The sequence below is a fragment of the Talpa occidentalis genome, unplaced genomic scaffold (genome assembly GCF_014898055.3).
Source record: "Talpa occidentalis isolate TD23 unplaced genomic scaffold, MPIMG_talOcc4v2.1 talOcc4.15, whole genome shotgun sequence".
NCBI classification, from domain to species: Eukaryota; Metazoa; Chordata; class Mammalia; order Eulipotyphla; family Talpidae; genus Talpa; species Talpa occidentalis.
The window spans coordinates 46,918,009-46,928,941 of NW_023601543.1; the positions used below are offsets into that span (position 1 = coordinate 46,918,009).

General features: G+C 38.0%; 1 protein-coding gene across 5 annotated transcripts in view; it reads right to left on the reverse strand.

The window, feature by feature from the left end:
* Positions 1 to 10,933, reverse strand: part of EDA (ectodysplasin A) — a 330,732-nt gene that overhangs the window by 115,066 nt on the left and 204,733 nt on the right. For all 5 annotated transcript variants that reach the window (XM_054695684.1, XM_054695688.1, XM_054695686.1 and 2 more), the window contains exon 2: positions 700 to 805. In XM_054695684.1, the coding sequence (XP_054551659.1) occupies positions 700 to 805 (106 nt within the window). The remainder of the gene's footprint in view (positions 1 to 699; positions 806 to 10,933) is intronic.

Below are 10,933 nucleotides of genomic sequence, written 5' to 3' on the forward strand. Positions count from 1 at the left end.
GAGTGACTCAAAGATCTTGCCCAGGAGCTAGCTCAACATTTTGTTATGTCCCCCAGAATACAATGCCATTTAACTCAAATTTGTTTCATCCTCAGTAGGAATGATTTTCCTAGCACATCATAATCTAGCTGAAGGGGCAATCAACACAATCATCTTTACATTACAAATACCAACAATTTGCCAAATACTAGGCTAGATTCTGGGGTTATACAAAGAGAAATTAATTCCTGCCCTCAAGGAATTCACAAACAAGTTCTAGCAGCCCTAGTTCATATCTGAGCATGATAGCTGATACCAACATTGACACAATTATCATTGGAATTAGCACCCTATGTAAAGGCTAGCATGGCACAGTGCTCTGTCAATTCTAAGAATAGGAATGAATCCTCTTGGTGGCCTTAGTAGATGTGGGATGTTCCCAGGAGAGATAAGGTCCTTATGGAGTGTGATCTTAAAAGAAGCACATGTTACCACCATCCTCACACATACTGTGAAAGTACTAAACGTATCTGAGGTTGGAGGAGAGAGGATCCTTGCATTGTCAGTTCTATGTTAAAGGATTCATAGGTGTATTAGGCCTTCTTCTGTGACCTTGGCTCTGTGGACAGCATATGCAGTGGTGAGGCACGCTTGAGAAGGTAGTTCTCAGAGGGGAACTCATTCACTGAAATGTGATAAAGGATCACCCAGTAGACTTACCATCTGTTCCTTCACTGCTTTTGCTTCTTTTATTGCGGCGGACATGCCTACTTTCCTCTTCGGAGTATGACTTCTCTTCAGGGAAGAAGAAATTCAGAAGGGCCATCTGTAAAAACAACAAATGGATGAGTCAAAGGCTAGTAAATCATGGCCAATATGAAAAACTAGCTTTCCGTAGACAGGTTACCTTCACCTTAAGTTCAATGTGTCTAAAGCTTGAACCCATCTTTTCTTCTACTGTATAAATATTGTCATTTTCAATACCATTATTCCAGTCATGTGGGCATGAGATTTTGGTTAATCTCTGAATCCCTGCTCTTCTGCCCCAAATATGTAATGAGTAATCCTGTAAGTCCAATTTCCTCACATAGTACTAGGGTTCAGAGAGCCTAGACATGGATTTCTAACTTCCCTTACAGTATTGCTGGTATCTGCCAGGGGTAGACTTAAGTCTGCTACACTCTCATGGACTTCATTATCTATGATTTCCCATATTTTTATTTGTGTTGAACTTTTGGTTTGTTCCAATAATGCTTTATGTACAATTATGATTGGATGGTTCTATTTATGTCAACACATTTATGGGAGCTAGTTATGACAAAGAGCACAATTATCTTCTCCCTTTCCTAGATTCCAACAGCACTTGCAATCTATAAGACTCATTTTGGTACTTGGTCGTCTACTGTCTTATGATGCTTTCCATAATAACATACAATGTTTCATGGGCCTGGTTTCACTAATGATAACCACATATCAGACATATATTTGCTGGACTGAATCATAATCCTTCAGCATGAATGCTTCTTGTGGTTTATTTTGTTTTAAAGATTTATTTATTTATGCATACAAGAACTGGGGTAAAGGCCAGACGTGTGGGGGGTGAGAGAGTTCACCAGAGACAGAGTGGGGAACAGAATAGGCAGACTGACTGACATAGGCAGACTGCTGAGGGGAGCAGCAGGAGAGTTAGGAGAGGTCTGCTGTGCCATGTGGGTTGTTCCCTGGCCAGGGATCGAACTCGTGCTTCAGTGGCTGTGGATAGCTTCATTGGTTGCATCTTAACCCCTTGTGCCACCAGGGAAGCCCATCCTTTGTAGTTTAAAAAATGTTTTTGAAGTAAACAGTGGATGGAGTAGTAGGACTGAGAGTGATTCTAATCACGACTGCCACTTAGTTGTTTAACCTTGGGCAAGTTACTTAAGCTTTAATCTACTCTTTAGTAAATATGTATAATAACACACTTTGTTTGTAAAGCAGTTGTAAGATTAGCACTGTACCCAGCATGTAATAAGTGTTAGTTTATTACTATTATTAAAATTAATCTTCAAATAGACCAGTTAGTTTGGGGGTTAAAAAAGAACAAATGAATCAGCATTTTCATCCTCATATTATTCAAGAACCAAACAATTTCAGAATCTTCCTATCTGCTGCATCTAATATTAATCAGCAAAAAAATAGGTAGGGTCAAAAAATGTTCACATTCTATACAAACTTTCTTCAAAACCTTATGTTTTAGGGGTAAAAGGCTCTTTCCATTCTATCTGGTGGCAGCCATCAGGCAAGCCAAGAGGGGTGCATATAAGTACATTCAGCAGCTATCAGGGAGAAGCTGTCTGATATGCTGTGATGTGATTTCTTGTCAGGGTTCACTGCTAGCAGTGCCTGCAATTCTCAGTGCTCCTTAGGGAAACTCCCCACCCCAAACACCTGATTGATAAAATGCACAGAGATACTAGGCCCAACAAGCTTATGTTATATATAGGATTTGTGTGCACCATGGTGGCTGCAAATGTTTAATTCCTAGGCGTGTAACCTATAGGAAGCCTGTCTATCATGGTGTTGACCAGCTAAAGTTTGCTTGAAGCCTTTAGTCTCTTGCTAAGGAGTGAGTTCGATGCCATTGTGGGATTCTGAGAGTCCTGACCTTTTACTGGGTTGGTGAAGATTCCATATATACATTTTTTGATGTTATCCTCATTGATCCATTCCATAAAGCTATCCAAAGAAATGCTGATACCCAGTGGATCACCAAACCAGCTCATAAGCACACAGGGATGCAAGGACTGATGCCTGCAGGCTGCGAGAGGCCTGGCCTTGGAAAGATTCTCACTGGGTTCTCACCAGGCAGCTTGGAGAAGGAGTGATTCTCTTCTGCTCCACCATTACTGCCAATAATGAGTAATATTTATAAAATTCTTGCCTAATAAACAATTTAGAATAGTCATGTCTACTTAACAGTGTTCCTTAATTTGTTAAAGCTAGTGTCTGCAGGTTGTTTCATGAATGCATTGTCAAATTATGAAAGTTAAAGTGCAGTAATGTTGGAAGACTATAAATGAAGGGTGTCTCTTGTTTCTAAGATAAATGTTTTATCTTATTGGGGAGTTATATGTCAGTGTTTAAAATGCTGTTTAGTATAATGGGGGTAAAATAAAGTCTGTAAAAGAGGAGTACAGAAACTAGCCCTGTAGATTTGTTGATGCATATGATAAAATCTACAGTTTTATTGGGGTGATGCCATGCTCTGCTGGTTTACTCTCGAGTGGCTCTTTTGTGGAGTTGGTGAGAACAAATTTAAGTTGGCTTTTGCTTAAAAAGTGAAGGATATCTTAAATCTTTTTTGTGATCATATGCAGGAAATATGAATATTAATGAGGGCCCACATTTTTAGATTTAGTCCAATACTCCATTTATATAACTGTTGCATCTGAAAAGAGAAAAAAACCACAATTTTAAAAAAGTTAAAAAGCCACCATTTTTAGGAAAATTGAGAAAATTTGTTGCAAGAGTGTTCTCTTATAAATGAAACATCCAGACTAACCAAAACAAAATTGTCTCCATGGTAGCTGTGAAATCACAAATGGTAAAGATTCCTGCTTCATGGGGTATGTAGAATCCTGAATTTTGTTCAAAGTAGCCAGTAATGGTATTTACACTGGTGTATACTGAAAATGATGGAAACTGAACATCAGGTAAAAGAGAAGGAAATTATTAAAATAGGAATGAAATTATTAACTGAAGGATTATAATCCAGTAGTCAGTACTAGAGGTTGGGAAACTGGTAACCATTAGTTACATAAAGAACTTTTAAGTGTGAGGCTAGAAAATTTACATTTGCTTTGATACAAAATTTAAATATATTATCTATTATAATAATTTGTGACCATTAAGACCTGGAGAAAATACAGTCGACTATTTATTTTTAAAAGTTATTTATTTATGCATACAAGAAATGGGGTACAGGCCAGAGATGTGGGGGGGTGAGAAGATTCACCAGAGACAGAGTGGGGAGCAGAACAGGTGGATCTACTGAAATACACTGCTGAGGGGAGCAGGGGTTGAGACAGGAAAGGTCTGCTGTGCCATGTGGGTTGCTCCCTGGCCAGGTATTGAACTCGCACTGCAGTGGCTGCCAATAGCTTGGTAGCGCTGGCTTTAACCCCTGCACCACCAGGGAGGCCCCAGTTGACTTTATTTAAAAGTTGATCCCTGTTCACTCCAATCAGTCTTACAAGTCATCTTGGGTCATCCCACATTATCCACTCCCAAAAGGCTACTGAGAAAGGTCATGTAATAGATGTAGGTGTCAACACAAGTTCATTATTTCCAATCTAACCCTACGTATGTGTGCAGTTATTTTTCTCATTCCTGATCAAACTACCCTCATATCCTCACCATTCCACAAACTTGCCAGGCCACTAATTTTGCCAGCCTTGACATTCTATCACAGTCTGTTGAGTTTATTCTGTTTGCTTCATATCATCCAGTAGATTAGGCTTCTGTTTCCAGGGTGAATTTGACTATGTTGGAAATATAGAAAGGAATTGGCCCAACCCTTTCAATTCTGGATTTACTGATTTAGGAATAGTTAATTTCACAATCTAATTGCTAGTGTCCTTTAATCAACTTTTCTATTTTGTTCAGGGGTCGTAAAAGTCTCAGTTGAATGTTTTCTGGAAAACATGCAATAGGTTCAAAACTTCCTGATACCTAAATTCCTCTCCACTCCAAAAATAAATAAATAAATAAATAAATAAACCATATATTTTGATTGTGTATAGAGATTGTTTGACTAAAGGAATAAATATCTATTCAACTAAAAATACCCCAAAACTTTTGATTTACTGTTTAAACAGAAAAATTATACCCAATAGCCTTAATGTAAAAGATTAGCATTTTGCATATATATTTTTGTATTAAATATAAAATTAAGAAATGAAGACATAGGTTATCTCCAACTTGCTGTAGAGTTTATACTTTAAAATATTTAGATTGAATCATATGAAACTGACATGTTTAAAAACAATTTTTTATTGAACTATCATTGGTTTACATTGCTGTTTGATTTTGGAAAAGTAGGATCTCCCTCTCAGGTGCAGTCACCATAATGTGCCCACCACCAAAGCACCCTTAGTCCTCCACCACAGTCCACTGTGCCCTCCCCATCCCCTCAGATCTATGGTCAGTTTTCAAGGGTTGGTTTTAATATTTGTCTCTGTCTGAACCTTTGTTTGTTTTCTCTATATTCCACATGTGAGACCACCCACTATTTATCTTTCTCCTTCAGGTTCATTTCACTTTACATAATACCTTCCATCTTCATCCATGTTGCCACAAATGGCATGAAAACCTGACATATTTTATATTAAAAATGGTTGAATATCAGCAATTTCAAAAGAACAAGGCTGTATTCTTGAATCACTTGATTGGAATGTAAAATGATTTCCCCCCCCCCCATAGAATCAGTGTGATAAAGTCTGGCTAAGTTTCCAGATAAAGCTCATAGACAGTCATTTAATCTACAATGTAAGTAAGCTATTTACTACTAATGATATAAAGCTAAACTGCTATTTACAGTAAAATCTCAATCAATTTCAATTGTAGAAAAGTCATTCTGGATGAAAGTTTTCTTGGTAATGTTGAGTGCTGAAACCTTATTTCAGTTATTTTGGATGGAAATTAGTTTACAATATGTGATTTATTGAATATGTGGAAGACATATGATGTGTGGAAGACATATGATATGTCTTCCACATATAATATGTCATATTGTATGTCATATAATATGTCATATTATATGATCCTGATCCACTATGTTTCTGAGATTTTTTTTCTTTGAAAAACTAGTTACATTGTAGAGTAATGCATGCTTTGTTAGAGAGAAGTGTGAAGTTCTTTGGAAGCAAGAGTAAAAACACCCTAATACAGATCAGGAGTGAGTAAGACTTCTTGGAGTAGGTGCTACATCTGTGAGTCTTGAAGGTTGTCAAGGATTTTGTGATGAATGGGAAACCAGAAAAAAAAATTCCAGGCAAAGAAGTAATTGTACTTAAACATTCAGAGGAAAGAGAGAAGAGCAGTTTTTGAAATATAAGTAGTTTAGAAGAGGTGGTAGGAGGTGGGAAGGAATGGTAATGAGTGAGATAAGAAATTTTAAAGATATTTAAGATATTTATTATATTAAGATATTAAAATATTTAGATTTTATCCTGCACCAGGAATTGCACTGAATGATGTTTTCCCTTTATAAATTGTTATGCCTTATGAAAATTTGAGCTATAATTTAGATACAATAAAATGCATAAACTTTAAGCATGCAGTCAGAAGACTTTTGACAAACGTGCACACCTTTGTAAATACCACCCAGATCATGATATAGAATATTTCTATCATCCCAGAATCTTTACTTGTACCCTTTCCAGTTATATTTTGGCACTATATCCCACCCCAGACAACCACTGTTCTGTTTTCTATCACCATAGCTTAGTTTTTCCAGTTCTAGTACTTCACTTAAATGGAATCACTATATAAATACTATATAAATCGCTATATAAATACATGACTATCAAGTGTTGTATCATTTAATATGATTCAATCAGTAGCTCACTCCTTTTCATTGCTGAGTAGTGTTTTATTGTATGGATTTACCACATTTTTTAATGTATTCAGCTGTTGATGATATTTGTATTAGTTCCAGTTTGGGACTATTATGAACAAAGATGATATGAGCATTCGTGCACGAGTATTTGTGCGGACATGTTTTCATTCGTCTTGGGTAAATGTCTAGAGGGAGAACCTCTGAGTTAGATGGTATTTGTTGTAAAAACCTGCCATACTGTTTTCAGGCGAGGCTCTACCATTTTTAGTCCCACCAGTAATGTGTGAAAATTCCAGTGCTCTGCATCTTCATTACATTTAGTATTGTCAACAGTTTTAATTTGAGCCATTCTGGTGGATGTACAGTAGTGCTTCATTATGGTTAGTTTTTGAGTTCTTAAACTTCTTTTCAATTTTTTTGTCTCTTACCTTGCTTCTGCTACCAAACTTCACATAATCAACATGTATCATCTTTTCCATTTCCTTCAAATTTGGTACTTATAATCTGATATGGGCTTCACTCTAGTTAAAAATAATTAGAATCATGCACAAACAGAATAAACAGCCATTAAGTATATTTTTGAATGACTTTCCCAATAAGTAAGATGCATATTCGTTGGTGGTTTAGAGTCTGGCTTTCTGGCTGTATGCTGTATGATACGTGAATTTGTCAGATAACTGAAATTTCCATGAGTATGTTATTACAGCATAATGGCATTTCTAGGGAAAAGGGATTTTGAAGACCAAATGGAGAACCTCCCTACAATTACAGAATTCCTTGTGCTGTCTCATGGGTTCAGCTCCTATGGGTGTCTGGCAGGGGTTCCAGCACCTTCTTGTCCTGGTGATAGCAGTAGGAAGAACGTGCTCACATATTAACTATTCCAAAGGTGCAGATGGAAACCTACGAGAACTCAAGCTCCCAGACGAGAAGGACTGAGGAAGAAACAAATCCCTGCTAATAGCAGAAACTATTCTAGCTCCCATGAGTAGTAGGAGTATCTTAAAGTACCACAAGAGAGGCTACTGATAAATACAGGACAGGCATAAGTCAAGTCTCCCTTTGAAAGAGACTGTCTGTATATGAAAACGCCTTGAACAGTTTCTATCTTCTCAATTAAAAATGGCATCAAACAATACACTGCTTAAATGGAAAGAGGATCCCTATTCACAGTGCCCTTATTTGAATCTCAGTTAGAGGGAGAATTATCTTGTGTAGTGTAATGGTAAAGACAAAAAAATGAGTGGCTATTCATACAAAAAGTCTGGAATTCTAGTTTGATGTTTACATTCATTATCATGGCCTCCAGAGGCAAGTTGCAGAATACGAACATTATAACCTTCTCTCTTTGATTATTGCTTTCCTATTGCACAAGGGAGGAGGTATCATGGATGTTGCTCAAGGGAAAAATTTAATTCTTTACACTTTATTGACCGATTACACCCTTGTTTCCTATGGTAAAATCACATGGTAAACATCACCTGCAGATACCTGGGATCTCAGCTGGAAACAATTTGTTAACAGGGAGACAGGAGGGATACATCCATGTTTGCTAGTGATTCTCCAGATATTGCTACAAACACATTTTTCTAATATCTAGACCCACAAAAGCATTGAGTACTTTTTTCTTTTTTACCATGACATAGAATTATTAATTCATTTTATATTTCACAGTTAATGTGCTTAATTGTATTAGATGATTCATAGGCAATTACTCATAAGCCTTTTGAGGGTAGAGGACACAGCTTATCCATTTTTGTATACCTATTGCCTAGCTTTGGGTCTACACATAGTAAGCACCTAATAAATATCTCTTTCTTGAAAGAATAACAGGACTATCAGTAATCCATTCCTTAAAGCCAGAATTTCACTCTAAATGGGCCTCATTTCTTGAGATCAAGCATGGTACATGAAGGAATTACTGCACTACTGGGAGTAATTGAATAAAAAAAGTGATTTTGGGGCCTCCCTGGTGGCGCAAGGGGTTAAGCACAGCACTATGAAGCAATCCGCAGCCTCTGCAGCACAAGTTCGATCCCCAGCCTGCCAGGGAGCAACCCACAGGGTGCAGCAGACCTTTCCTGTCTCGCCCGCTGCTCCGCTCAGTAGTGTATTTCAGTCAGTCTGCTGTTCTGTTCCCCACTCTGTCTCTGGTGAATCCTCTCACCCCCTGCATCTCTGGCCTATGCCCCAGCTCTTGTATTCATAAATAAATAAATCTTTTTAAAAAAGTGATTCTGTAGGTCAGTGGCTCTCAAAGTTTGATGTGCAACAGCATCACTAGATCTGAGGGTTAAAACATAGAATCCCAGATTTCCCCATTCCCCAATTTAGATTATATGGGCAGAGGTGGGACCTTAGAATCTTAAATTGCTTACTTCAGAATTTTGATGCAGGTAGTATAGTCCTGGAGCCGCATTTTGAGAAACTGATGTGTTATTCACTACTTAACCAATGCATTATCTGGGGGTTACAGTGGCTAAGTCCTCTTTTGCCACTGGTAAAACTCATATGGAGAGTATTTTTCTCCTTTTACTCTGTCCTTCCTACAGTTAATCTGTATACAGAAATTGGTGTGAGGAGGCAGGCATCTATAGGCTTTCTAAAATTGGCAAACCTCCCTTCCTTCCTTCCTTCCTTCTTCCTTCCTTCCTTCCTTCCTTCCTTCCTCCTTCCTTCTTCCTTCCTCCTTCCTTCCTTCCTTCCTTCCCTTCCTTCCCCTCCCTCCCTCCTCCCTCCCTCCCTCCCTCCCTCCTTCCTTCCTTCCTTCCTTCCTTCCTTTCCTTCCGTCCTTCCCTCCTCCCTCCCTCCCTCCCTCCCTCCTCTCCCTCCCTCCTTCCTTCCTTCGATTTCTCTTCAATGTTCTTGACTAAAGTGTATTTTTATTATTGTATCCATGATCATTTATACCAACTACCCATCAACAATCAACAGGGAACTTCAAATCTAATCAAATAAGTGCATTTATACCCTGAGATACTTAACAAAATATCCAAGTGATTGCACCATGACAAGGTGTCAGCATCCATCCAGTACTGAAGATTTGGAGTAGGGTTGTCCAAACTACTTTGATAGATATGTCACAGACAAACTGAATATTGAATTCTTGTAAGAATTCTTAACATATTCTTATTATCAACAAAAGGTCTGGAGAGGGTCCCTCAGGGTGGTGTTGTCTGCTGAAAAAATACTGAGTACTTACCACATGGAAGGTACCGAACTAGACACTCACTATCTTTTATACAGACAAACAACATGCAAATAATCCTGAATTTCTTTGTAGTGCAGCAATAACATTATATCACAGGAGAGAGGAAGTTTTTAAAAGCAGTATGACAAGAAGGGAAGCATGGTGTGTGCTGGTTGCTAAATGGCGGGATGGCGTTGCCAGTTTCTGAGAACGAGAAAACAAGAACACATAACATTGATCATAGCATCCCATGGGAGCTGCCACCAGTGGTGGAGGTGGCAGCAATCAGCCCAAATGCCAAAGGAAATTGGCACTTTGGACATCTCCAGGGTCGGTGCCAGGAATTGCTGTCCCTTGATGTAGATATATCCGATGATGACTGACATTATATTGTTAAACTAAACACAGAAGATAAACACAACCAACATTTTTCATCACATAGAGCTAAAAGCAGTGACTGAATCCTGCTCACTAGACAGCTTAAGTTAAAAATTACTGCCCAACAATGCAAGTGACTGCCAAGTAGAAAGCAAAATAAAAAGAGAACAAGATCTTTGTTTGAAGTAATGATTACAGAGTGTAGCAACAGCAAGAAATTATACTAAAGACTAGATCAATCTCTATTTTGGGGGGCTATGTGCACCACCTAACATATTTCAAATTATGCTTTGTATACCTTTAATATTACCTTTTCTCCCCCACCATGTAATAAGAAATAGATATATTTATGGGTTCTGAACTTGTATGGAGTTGTCCTCTGGAAATGGTGAAATTTGCTTAAGGTGTCCATTAAGGGGAAATATGAGTTATTTGAACACACAGCTACTAACACAAAGGGGAAAAAGTACACCTGTCTGATAATCTGTTTCTTATGTTCAGCTCATTCCCAAACATCCAGAACAGAGCTGGAAAAACAGAAGCTTACTGAATTGATTATCATCAATAGACAAGTTATGTCCAGCTTTAGCATGACTCTGATATTCACATCTGACACAGATATCACATCTACCTTGTTGAACTATTTTATTGTCAAGTTGGAGTTGTGCTTAATGTGAAATGGCAACAGAGGACCATTACCACTGAGATTCTAGAGGTCAGGTGGTTTGTGAGATTCTAGAGGTCATGTTCACTGCTGACATGTGCAGAGTTGCAAGGACAGGATACCA